The sequence below is a fragment of the Heptranchias perlo genome, chromosome 18 (assembly GCF_035084215.1).
Source record: "Heptranchias perlo isolate sHepPer1 chromosome 18, sHepPer1.hap1, whole genome shotgun sequence".
Classification (NCBI taxonomy): Eukaryota; Metazoa; Chordata; class Chondrichthyes; order Hexanchiformes; family Hexanchidae; genus Heptranchias; species Heptranchias perlo.
The window spans coordinates 41,127,630-41,140,167 of record NC_090342.1 but is presented as its reverse complement, the minus strand read 5'-3'; the positions used below and the strand labels follow the sequence as shown (position 1 = coordinate 41,140,167).

At 43.3% G+C, this 12,538-nt stretch overlaps 1 protein-coding gene across 5 annotated transcripts in view; it reads right to left on the bottom strand.

Annotated features, from left to right (window-relative positions):
- Positions 1-1,918: 1,918 nt before the first annotated feature.
- The window catches only part of LOC137335005 (protein shisa-like-1), a 145,608-nt gene continuing 134,988 nt past the window's right edge, over positions 1,919-12,538 (bottom strand). For 4 of the 5 annotated variants that reach the window (XM_068000095.1, XM_068000097.1, XM_068000096.1 and 1 more), the window contains 2 exons: positions 12,113-12,326; positions 10,130-10,433 (listed from right to left, as the gene is read on the bottom strand). In XM_068000095.1, coding sequence (XP_067856196.1) covers positions 10,130-10,433; positions 12,113-12,326 — 518 coding nt within the window. Of the gene's footprint in view, positions 2,215-10,129; positions 10,434-12,112; positions 12,327-12,538 lie in introns of those variants that run through there. The other variant, XM_068000098.1, reaches the window with a different exon arrangement.

Here is a 12,538-nt window from a genome sequence, read left to right as displayed (position 1 = left end):
TGATGTTCCTCCTCCTCAGATGTGCTGTGGAATAAATCCATTGCCCCCCCCCTCCCCATCCTGGTCTTGTCAGTTTGAGGTGCTCCAAAATGTAGGTACATTTGTGTGAACACAAGAATTCTCAGTCTCAACAAAGAAATCACAGTCTAAACACAAAGAACTCCCAACCAAAGGTTTGTCTGAGGGAACTGAGTGCTCAGCTGCAATACCTCACCATTTATTGAGATGTCTCAATCACTGGTTTAAAGGGCCAAATGAACTTCGGCTGCAACTCACCTCCGATTCTACGACGTGTTTCAGAAGCCACAGGAGATACGTTCAGGAGAAGTTAAATTCGATTCTGTTGCAGAATCCACAAAACGTTAATCACCTTAAGTCTTGCAAGTACCTAAATTGGTCCTTTAAATATTGGCCTGCCAGCTTTAAGTGGGGACAGGACTTCCAGGTTTCTTTTGCATCCTAACCTGGGTCAAACCCAGAAGTGGGCGCGTTGGAGCTGGGATGCGGTCCCCCTCCAAAAAGCTGGCATTTTAAACTCCCACCCACCCCCAACCCACCCGTTCTTGGCAGTTAAATTACACCCATAGGGTTTCAGTCCATGGTTGTAATAAACACTCTTATTCTTCTTTGCCAACAATGTTCTTTACATCCCTGACCAATAAATTGATCAAACCCAGATTTGCCTCATTCAGTTTGAGGTTTATATTGGATTTAAGGGCACTGTCATCAAGGCATTTGCTTCACACTCTGCTCTGTGATTAGAACTGGGTGAGTAAGTTAGTCCTTACTTGCTCCTTGCCAATAAGGAATACTTCATTTTTGTACTGTGCTCCATCTTGTTAACTGGTCAATAACTGGTTAAGTTGGCTCAGACAGGAGATTCTGAGTCCCAGGACTCCAATCAGTGATTTTCTTAGCCAGTAGGCAAATGCGTTAAAGTTCCCACTACAGGTACCTCCAGCAATACCATCGTTGTTCTGAAATGAAGTCCTGCCATCTCCAACTTCACTTGGAGTAACAGTGGTGATATAATAAACAAGGGTCTTTACGCTTATTGATTTAATTCCTGCACTAGCTTTTAATTAAAATTGCATTTGGATAAATGTATTTTTGGGGATCTAAGAATAAAGACAGGCAATGTGAAAGTGGAGGCCAGGGCTGGTTGGTGTTAGGGGAAGGGTTTGGAAGGCATGAGTTATCAGGGTTGAGGGATGAGAGATCAGGACAATGGGGATCTGGAGACAGATGACAAATTGAACATGGGTGATAGAAAGATTAGAAGAATAAAAAGTGAATTGCAGAAGTGGTGGACCCCTTGTCTTTGGATTAATATATTTGAGTGGCAAACCAATCACGCACACAGTGGCCATAGTCGATATGAGAGCACATTTTATAATTCACCCCTGACCTCCAGGAATGACACAATTCTGTAAAACAAAGGGTATTAGATGTCAGTAAAAAACCTTCTTCCTGTCAGCTGACCCTATTATAACCTTGTTCTAGTGTTATATTGTTATAGAAACACCACCTCTTCCTGTCATGTGACATTGCCATGGTCCCACACAGCAAAACTCAGCAGATTAACAGTGGTGCTAATGGGAAATGTAATGTAAGGTAAAACTCCAAATAGATTTTTTAAAAACTGCATTGTATAGATGATTAAAACAGAGATGTTTGGAAATGTGTTCCAAGGCTCTTGTATTTGTATGATGTCATAAAGAGTGAGAGTGAAGCTGATACAACCTGGAAGTTATGTGGGTTCTACGAGGATGTTTCATCTGTGAAAACACCCCCAGCTGTTGTTCATTCACCACCCATTCAGAAAGTCAGTAAAGAGGAGGTGGTGAGTGTGCCCAGGATATAGAAATGTAACTCTGCACGGCCTCCAGGAACACTAATGAGCAAGTAACGGTGAATATTCTGGAGTGCACACAGTTTACTGTGATTGTTCTACATGAAGACTATTGCTTACACGTCACATTCAGTTTGAGTAAACACGATTCCCAATATCGCACTCGGCCACCAGACACTCAATCACATGAACTAATAGTTCAGTCCATTGGGAATATCTGTACAGTCAGGACCAAGATCAGGCACCATGTCTTCTATTAGCTACTTCACTCTACAGATGTGTCATTGAAATGATCCTCTTGCTGTATTTCAATTGTTTCCTCTTCTCTTGTCTTCTCTCCATACCCAGGCACTATTCTGCATCTGCAAAAGACAAGTTGACATCTCAGGAAATGGGTAAAGGAAACGTTCACCTAATCTCTCTGGGCTTGGGTCAGCAGGATATCTTCCTATGGAGAGTGTGCTCTCTGTATCAGGCTAACAGAAACTCTACTGTGTCAATATCTCAATAACTTGGTTTGGAAACTCTTAAACATGGTGATGTGTCTCTGCACATGTTAGACACCTGGCTGATCCACAAAAAGAGGATGCATTTGAGGCCATTTAACTAACTGTCTATTTTAACTCTTATTACTCACTGGTAAGGTCACACTTGGACTCCTGTGTGCAATTGTGAAGCCCATGCCTTCACAAAGATATGATACACTGGAGAGAGTTCAAAGAAGTATGGCAAAAGATGATTCTAAGATTTAAGATTCCAAGATTCCAAGATTTTAAATTCCAAGTTCTGAGGAAATGTTCACAGAATTGACCTTGGTTTTAACTGGGGAATAGGCTGAAAGAATACATGATATGAGGTTTGTAAAATACTGAGAGGCATGGATAATATAGGTGACAGTAAATTAGTTCTGTGGTCCCACATACTCCCAAACAGCGCTGATATCGAGTGCTGCATTAGGGCTGCTGATGGGATCACTGGAGGTGAGCACTTAGTGCCTGTAGCTGAGAGGGGGCCTGTGGTAATCCATCGGAAATATTTGTGCCTGGAGTCTCTGCCAGTTTGTGTGAGTGCGGGGGTGGGGGCGTCGTGATGCGAGCTGGCAGATCCACTGATTGACGAACTGTTATACTGTCAGGAGTAAAATGGAGGAGCGTGCTGCTGGAGAGGACTGGGGTGGGTGGAGAGAGGCTGAGCAATCAATGATACACAGTTATTTGGGACTCTCGATTATCTGCCAATTTCCATTACTCTCCATGGTGAGTCACCCTCTGTAATGATGGACCTTCGAGGTTCGATGTAAATATACTTTGTGATTATCTTGGCACAGAAATGTTTAACTATTGAAAAAATTTGAAGCTTTGCATCACAAACAATGTTGCTAGAGTTTAATTCCCGCCTCAGAATATTAATCAATCAATTGAAGGCATTGCTAATATTGCCTGGGGTGTCCCTTAAAGTTAAAAAGGGACTGAACAAGTTGATCATACAGGGAAGTTTGAACTGCTGCAGCCTTGACTGTCTTGTAGTTCTTTCAGATGATCATTAGTCATAAGGTACTCCTGGTGGTGAAGTGTTCTGAGGGCATAGTCCATCACCTGGAGGAGTTGGCATGATGGACAGTTCACTAGCGAGTCTCTTCCATAGATAAAATCTGACAATCTCTTGAGGTCTACAGCATTATTCTGACCTTCAGCTATTCTCACTGCTGTTGACGTTGATGCTTTGAAATAATATGCAACACACTTCCTTTGTTTGTGTGGCTGGCTGCTAATCCAGTCCATGTATAAAGCAACAGGATGATGTTTAAAATGAGTGCTGGGTACTCCTAATAATGTATATTATTTTTTGTATTTGATTGTGAAAAACAGGATCTTAAATAGGAAATAAAAGTTACTGTGCAATGATTCTCCTGTCGTATCCATGTACATTGGAATTATCACTTCTGTCGCAGCACTAATGTACTGTTCTTGTACAAATAATGAGGTAATATATTGTGTTCTTAATATAGTTTTTCAATACTTAAAACTCTAATCTAATTCCTCTGCTCTGTGGGTTTGGGGCTCTTTGAAGCTTTTAACTTGTAACATTATTTGCAAAACATCCTACTCCCTTTTAAGCTGCATCAACTTTAGCACCAAATATCACTCAGCATAAAAATGCGGAAAGTGAAACATTAGGTGTGTGAATAGTTTAAAAGCTCAGCATCTAATTGAATGTCACATCCTGCAGATTGATGGTGCTTTGATGGAAGGTAATTAGGACAGCACTAGTGCCCTTAGCAACATGATGTATAATTTCAAGAGCAGATTTGTCCCTGTGTTTCAGTAATAAACATAATTGCCTGTTTTTACCAGTGCTGTATTCCGTTGGCTGCCATGTTTTCTGAGCACTCCAACTGCCTGTAATAACCAGTGTTCTGTTTACACATTGATGATCTGAATGGATTGTCCCCAACCATCGCTGACAGAGAATTCACAATGGTAGCTCTTGAACAGCTGAGTGTGCGTAGCTGTTATGTGTTACCACTCAGAAATCTGCTCTACAAAGTAAATGGATGAATCTGCAGCACTGCGAGTCAACACGCACCCTCACTCTCAGTCAGTCACTCACTCTCATAGAGACACTCACTCACATCCTCACTCTCATAGAGACACTCACATGCACCCTCACTCTCAGTCACTCACTCTCATACTGTCACTCACATACACCCTCACTCTCAGTAAGTCACTCACTCTCATACAGAAACTCAATCACATCCTCACTCTCAGAGATACTCACACACACCCTCACTCTCAGTCAGTCACACTCTCATACAGACACTCACTCTGTCAGTCACTCACTCTCATACATAGTTGCTCTCCCTCAAACACCATCTCTCACATGCTGACTCTCACACACACTCTCACTCTCATAAACATACACACTCTTTGCCACTCCTGTATTCACTCTTTATCATGCACACACTGTCCCGGGCACTCACTCTCGCCTGCATACTTACTTTCAGCACACAAACTTTCTCTCACTCACAGTCTCATATATGCACTCTCATTCTCTCACTCTTTCTCACAGTCTCTCATGCGCACACTCACTTTCTCTCACATACTATCTCTCTCTCACACACAGACACCCTCACTCTCAGTCACTCTCGGCGCGCACACACACACACACACACACAACTGGAGCACAATATAAACATATCTGAACTTTATTGTTGCTTTAAAGAACCATGGAAGATTCTCAAGAGTTGAAGAAGGGGCCTCCCCACGCACCTGGAAATTGTTTAAATTAAATTTCAGAACTAGATCTGTAAATGACCATCCTATCTTACAAATTTTAAATTCTAACGATAGAAAAGCTATCATGGGAGTTGTGCCATTTTAGGTTCCCATGATAATTTTCTAGGCCATAATGTCTGGCAACGAGGCAGCCTGACACATGAATTCTAGATGCCGAGTCCTCATTCCCCTGATGTAGAGCTGACAGGAAATGAGAATTTATTGTAGCAGCAGTCTTTTTCATGAGATGCACAGACCAAGGTGACTGTTCACTCAAGGGTGTTGTTTGCTGCTGCACTGACATCTTGTCTGCCAGTGCTCAGCTCTGTATTTCAATGAGGCAGTCAGTGACATTGTATGTCATTTTGGAATATTGTAGTAGAGGACTGGGGTAATAATTGCCACTGTCGAGAAGGTCAACTGTTGCTGCATTATGAAAATAATTTGTTAAATGAAAGCACCACTCCCAAGCTTTCACTCTCTGATGCTCTTGCTGTGATCGAGGGTGCTGTACACTGTGGGCAAGTGTTTCCAATCTTACATCAGATTACAGCAGGAGTCCCAGCAAGTGGAAGGTCTGCAGTGGCATTTGGGGAAGAGCCCATTCTGTGAATGTGGATATGCAGACAAGGCCTCCAGAACACTGATGTCTGCGGTAAATGTAAATATGGGTCCATAACACGACATGAAGTTGCACTGAAAGTGCAGTGGGTCAAGGGCTGGTCATAATATAAGCTGCATTAAATAAATTCCATTACTTGTATAGCAGAAAATTGTGGCAACATTTGTGAGGATTTTATTTATTTTAAATATGTATTGGTACTCAATGTTGCTAAATCTGATTTAATAGTGGCACCATTTCCACACTTCTTTCCCTCCCCCTTTCTTCTCCCCTACCTCCCAGTTCATGGAAGCATTCTTCTTCCCCAATTTTGACCCTCACTGCCATTTCTGCTGCTTTGCTCAAGGATCTAACTCTGTTGCACACGATGCGTGAGATTCCTGATGTGGCAAAACTATCACAAGATGAGGAATTCCTGCTCATTGCCCCCTTGGCCTTGGGTGTAAAAGTTGGTTCTAATTTAATATAGGCAGATAGGCCACTTTTGTTTGATGTCACTTGTGGTCGCCATTTTTGTTTCCTTTAAAGTACAGCAGAGTTCGATCCCTGGTAGCAGAAAGATCAGGTTGGACTGGGTATGGTAATGAGCAGCAGTCAGGAGCAGAGTGGAACCATTACAACTCATATGGTGACCTCAATGCAGAACAGGGAGTTTACCTGCAGGTTCAGATGTAAAGACACTAGGTCCAAACCTGACTGTCCACGTAAAATGCAGAAGGTGGTGTGTATGAACTTGTATTGTTTTTTACACCATGGGGTGGAGTGAGGGAAGAGGTTGGACTTTCTTTTCCCTACAATGAATGCTCGGTAAAATGACATTTTCTCTAAATCAGATTTAGCAACATTGAGTACCAATACATATTTAAAATAGATAAAATCTTCACAATTGTTGGGTGTATAACATTTTTTTCTTATAAAGAGCTATCGTTCATAATTAAAACATTTTCTTTGTTAAAATGAGAGACCACTCCTCCGTTTGCTTGCAGAAATATTGCACAGATCAAAGACAGATTTGATGTCATGCCAGGCCTGTATTTCCACCCACTGTATATGGGACCCCTGCCAGTAACCTACTCATGTTCAGAGGAGTGAGCCTCAGTTTACATCGCAAAACTTGCCTCTGACTTGCTGCCATGGATAATAGATTTTCTTTCTATTTTAAGTGGAGCTGAATGCTTAACTTTTTAAATTAAATTTTACATATTATGTCCTGTAGTGCTGAATTACTTTATATGATAGTAAAATAACAATTACTGCACTGGAGATTTGCTCTGTGTTTTATGAATACAATAACAGTGTTTTTTTATTGTAATCTAAATGTTACTGGTGTGCATAATTTATAGTTCTCTAGTCAAAAGTGTATGCTGCCTAGTCAGGGGAAGGGAATGGTGCCAAGCAAAGAGCGAGATTCTCCCCACAGGCTTTCTGGTTCAGTTTTCTTGTCTTGTTGTGAGGAGACAGTAGCGTGAACTGGTAATTCCCTTTTTGATACATATTTTTGTTTATTGGAAGCATAAGTGCATAATTGAAACCAGGTTTATTGAAGCTGTCTGCCTTTGTTAAAACATGCACACTATTTGATTTAATCCTAAAAGCAACAGGGTTCATTGGCTGTAAAATCCCTCCTTAATTGGGTTCCTGTCGGGTTGTGTTACAGAGAACGTCTGTAGGAGAGCGAGAGTGTAGAAAGGATGAAAAGCCTTCATTGCGTTAACTTTGTCCTGTCTGAACAATGACAGATTGTTTATAGGTCACGGTAAGCAAGTACAAATTAGTGGGAAGTCTGTGTATGTGTTTAATGCTAAATGTATTTTTTTTAAATTGTTCTTATAAATAAATACTTGGAATTAAAATGTTACTTGTCCCATTCGTATTAAATTAAAATAAACTGTGAGATGAGTTAATACCTCACAGTGCTGTTTTGTTGTGACAATTCTCCATTACTGTCCAGGAGAGACCATCCATTTGCTCAGCATTGGTAAAGTATAATGACACCACAAATAGGCCATATCTTATTCCAGCAAAACCTGAGACAACTCAGCTGTTGTACTGAGATGGGCAGCTGTGTTCCAATCATGTAACTACTACAATGATGACACACAAGTTCTTATCATCAGATAAAAGTTTTACTGTCGGTCTTCAGCATGATTTGACCCAAATTCGAGGCATTTTAGCAGTGTTTTTACCCGATTCGGATCAAGTGGGATGCCTGCTGTCTGTGGTTGAAGCCATAATAATAAATGTTATTGATAATAAATGTTAAATAATTTAATACAAAGTGTTATTTGTTTTCCATTATTATTTTAATAGTTGGTTGTTTCAAGAAAGAACAAAAGAATTTGCATTGTAACCCAAGTTTGAACCTATTAGAGGATTGTGTGTTTCCAGTCGCCCAGTGATGCCAGGAGGTAAATTTTAACCCGGAACTGGGAGGCGGGGGATCGGGAGGGGATTCTTGATAGGAAACCCGGAAGTAATTTTTTTTGTCAGGCTGGTCGTCAGCCGGACGGGAGAAGAGCCAGGGAACGGATGCCAGCGGGTAAGACTTAGATGGGGTCGGGGGAAGTCAGTCATCAGGGGGTCGGGGGTCATCAGGGTGGTTGGCCATGGGTCATCGGGGTCAGGAGTCACCGGGGGATGGGGGGGTTCGGAGACCGTAGGGGGGTTGGGGAGGTGATCGGTCGATTGCCTGTGTGGGATTACTGCAGGTAGGCTTGTTGGGCCTGGGGGAAGCACTCCTGCTCCTCTGGGCCCACAAGCAGTGCAATAAAGGCACTTACCTGCTGAGCTGGGCCTTCTCGCCTCCTCTCACGTGGCTTGAAGCAGAAGGTCCGGAAATCCCAGCTTCCAGGAGTTAAAAATAAAAAAGCTGTCAAAATGGAGTCCCACTGCCTCCTTAAAAGCTTCCACTGACCGACCCGCCTCCTGAGAAGGGGCTGGTCACCTGCCCCTCGATCTGCCTCCATTAAAACTGGAAGTGGACGGGGTGGAGGTGAGTTGGGGTCGAGTTTTAGTTTTTTACCTTCTCATCTGCCCTCAAGCCACCCGCTCGTGGTGTTAAAATTTAGGCCCAGATGTCCGATTTCTAAATGCTATGTCATTTAGTGAGCTTATCCAATTTTGCTGATGGTCTGTATTCAAATTGAGCAGAGGAGCTCTAACTGGGGTCTACTGGATGTCATCCGATTGTGACCTGAACCTCCAGTGATTGGTATTGTCTGGTCTATGGAGGCAATTTCCATCTAGATTTAGGTTTGGTAAATCTGAATTATAACTGTGCATTTGAAAAAAAAAGGTTCTTGAAGGAAGTCAGATAAAGAGTGAAATAGGGAGCCATCGTGGACAGTCAGGGAAAGCAACACATGGGCTCAGATTTTCAAATGAATTTGCGGGTGCGTTGGGGGCGGGGGGCTGTGAAAATCGGGAAAATCCTGAGCGGGTAAGGAAGCCGGCACCAACCCGCCGACTTCCAGGTGTCCCACAGACGCGCCTGTGTGCGCGTGCGCTTCCCAAATGCAGACGTCCCGTCAGCAATTAAAGCCGGAGGGATGATAGTTAAAGAACCAAATGTACCTCATTGAGGTACTTAAGGTACTTTATTTCTGACATAGTAGATAGTTACACCGATTTACCTGGGCGGCTTTCCCATGGCTTCCGATTCACGCCAGGCGTGAAGGGCCGGATCAGGCAAAAATAAAGTAAATAAATTAAATAAAAAACCATTGCACAAAGTTAAAAAAACAAAATAAACCTACCTTTCCACCGATATCACCTGCACACCCCCCTCTGCTCCGATGTCCAATGTCCCCCTCGCTGATATCCCCTTCTTCCCCCAGTGTCTCCCTCTCCGATGTCCCGCTCAGCCCCTGATGTCTCCCTCTCCGGTTTCCCCCTCTCCCCCCACTGATCTCCCCTCAGTCCCCCCCCCCCCCCCCACCCAGATCTCCCCCTCTGCCTCCCCCCCACCCCCGGATTTCCCCCTCCGCCGCCCCCCCGGATATCCCCCTCTGCCCTCCCCGGATCTCCTCCTCTGCCCTCCCCCCCTCTCCGAATTTCCCCTCTTCCCCCTACTCCGATCTTCCCCTCCCCCTCCCCCACCCCGGATCTTCAGCGCCCTCCACTCTCTGTTCCAGCGCGGATGACGTCTTTCACTCTCTCTCTCTCTCCCGCCCCCACCCCACCTCGGTGTTGCAGCTCCTGTCGGCAACCAGCCTGTCGGCGCACCTCCTCCTCCCTCCCACCCCGCTGCAATCCCGCCACCATTTTAAAATTGAGACCATAATTTTCTCAGGCCTTTAAGAATTTCTAATACAGAATTCAGATGAGAAATGTGTTTTGGGGATGTGGCTGTTGAAAGTAACATACTAAAGCTGTGTTTACTCACCATGCAGTTGAACTTTGAAAAGACATCAAAGCTGGGCTCTGAACTTCTGCCTTCAGCGTCTGCATAGCCTGTGATGACTGGGCTGAGGCCGGGGCCTGGGCCTGGGCCTGTCCCTGTCCCTGAGTAGGGCTGTTCCACTGGCCCTCATCCTGCTTCAGCCAGCTGCCTCGGATTCCCCATTTAGACAAGTAAAATTTACAGATCTCATAGTTCATGGCAGAGTAGTAGAGAAGGTCCAGTACAAGCAGGATTAGGACAAAAAAGCCATAAATCCATACTCCAACCAGTGCACTGTAGTTACTGAAACAAAAATGTAGTCACTTGAGGGTGATGGCAGTAATGCAGTTTTATATGCAATAAACAACACAAGGAGTATTAAAATATGACATTATATATCTAATATGGAAAATACCACTAAATACTAATTCACAGGAAAATGTCATGATAATTTTACTTACTTTGACAAATTTTGGCATAAATGCTGTTACAACAAAAATAAATTTCATAGCAGAAGCTAAAACAGAATGTGTACCGACTAATGAAAAGTGTCTCGATAGGTTGGCTGTTAACATATAGAGGCAACAAGAAACAAAACACTAACGTGATGGCATCCCACCTTTTCAGCATCAAAATAATGGTTCAGGTATATGTTGCACAATAGAAACGCGTGTTTGTTATCTATACCTCTGGGTTGTGCTGCACTCATATAAACCACTAGTTTAAAACTTTTCTGTGAGAGACCCCCTGCAAATGCTCCTGGGGAATTCCTTGTAAATATTGATAGACACTTAGGTGCCCTGCAAATATTGATGCACTCCTGGGTAACCCTTGTGAATACTGACATGCTACTGGGGGGCCCCTTGTAAATATGGACACACTCCTTGGGACCCTTGTAAATATTGACAGTCTCAATGCGACCCCTGGTTAGTACTGACACACTCCTGGATAATCCCTGCTAATAGTAACACAATCCTGGGGATCCCTGCAAACACTGACACACTCATGTGGACCCCTTGTATATAGTGATATGTTCTTTGGGATCAACACAGATTACTTTTTTGTTTAGGATGAGACAGATATGAAATCCAGATTTGTATTGCTTTATTTTTGGGTGGGGGGAGGGGGTTAACTGTGAGCTGCAAAATGTCAAATTTGCCAAGTAATTAACATTTCCAGCTTTGAATTTAAGTGATGTCCTGGATTGTGTTAATAATCTGCTCCATGGTCCTGATTTTGGTCTCTCTACCATCTTTTTTTTCACTTTGGATGGAGCCGCACTGAGACTAAAATTGCAAAATATTACTGCTGACTTCCAGCCCCGGGGCCTGCCTGCACGATTTTCGAGTGAGCCTTGATGTTAGCAGGCCCGGCCTCCCATTGCAGATACCTGGGCGCCTCATGAAGATGTGTAATTTGGGGTCCTCTGTTGTAGTTAGGACCTTGATGCCATAATGAAGTCATCTTTAGAAGTCATGCACTACACAGAGTGAGAAATGGTTGGAACCGGTGTCACTTAAAAAAAATCACCTGAAGCAGGTCTGGCAAGAATACAAATGGACTTATTTGGCTGTTTTTTGGCTCTATGATGACTTTCATTGCTCTCCCTGCTCCTTGATGATAAGCCTACGCCCTTCAATAATGCTCCTCATCCCAGGTCTCCCCTTTAACCCGTGTTCTAAGGCTGACCTGCCGGATTTCCCATGTTCGGTGCTCATAACATGCGGGCGATTCACCAATTGAACTTGAATGAAGCCCAACCATCAAAATAGTTCGCACCTCTCGCTGACACCATCGGGCGGGTGTTGTGATTGCTGCGCACACCATCTGCCCAATATATGCTGGTGGCCAAAATCGAGGCCTATGTTTTCTTCTTCATCTGTCACATGTAAATGACACAGTATTCTTATGACTAATAGTTTATGCACTATTTTAATCAGGATCAAATAAATCTGGCTGGACTCGGGAACTACAGTACTTACTTATGAGTGTACCCGTCTGCCTGTCTGGTCATGTTTATCTGCATTACTGTCTGAAATTCTGTCTCGTTGCAGCAGTACTTGAAGGTTGTGCTGTTGTGGTGACAACAGAACATGTAGCTTTTGCTGTCCGATAGGCGTGGACAGTGGAAACCAAAGTGGTATCTCCCTTTGACGTCTGCGTAAGGCTCACAAACCCGGAAATGTGCTGAGATTACTGTTCAAAGAAAGCAAAACACTAGTGTAGATAGATGCATGATAAGGTGATGTTAAATTCTTCTAATATTTTGTGGATATTATTCCGTTCCCAGCTGTCCTTCCAGTGGCATTTTCCCATGAAACCATAGTTTACCAATTACCAAGACAAACTAATGAATTGCTTATTATCTACAATCTGAGGAAACATCATCAAAGCGAGGTCATTAGCAT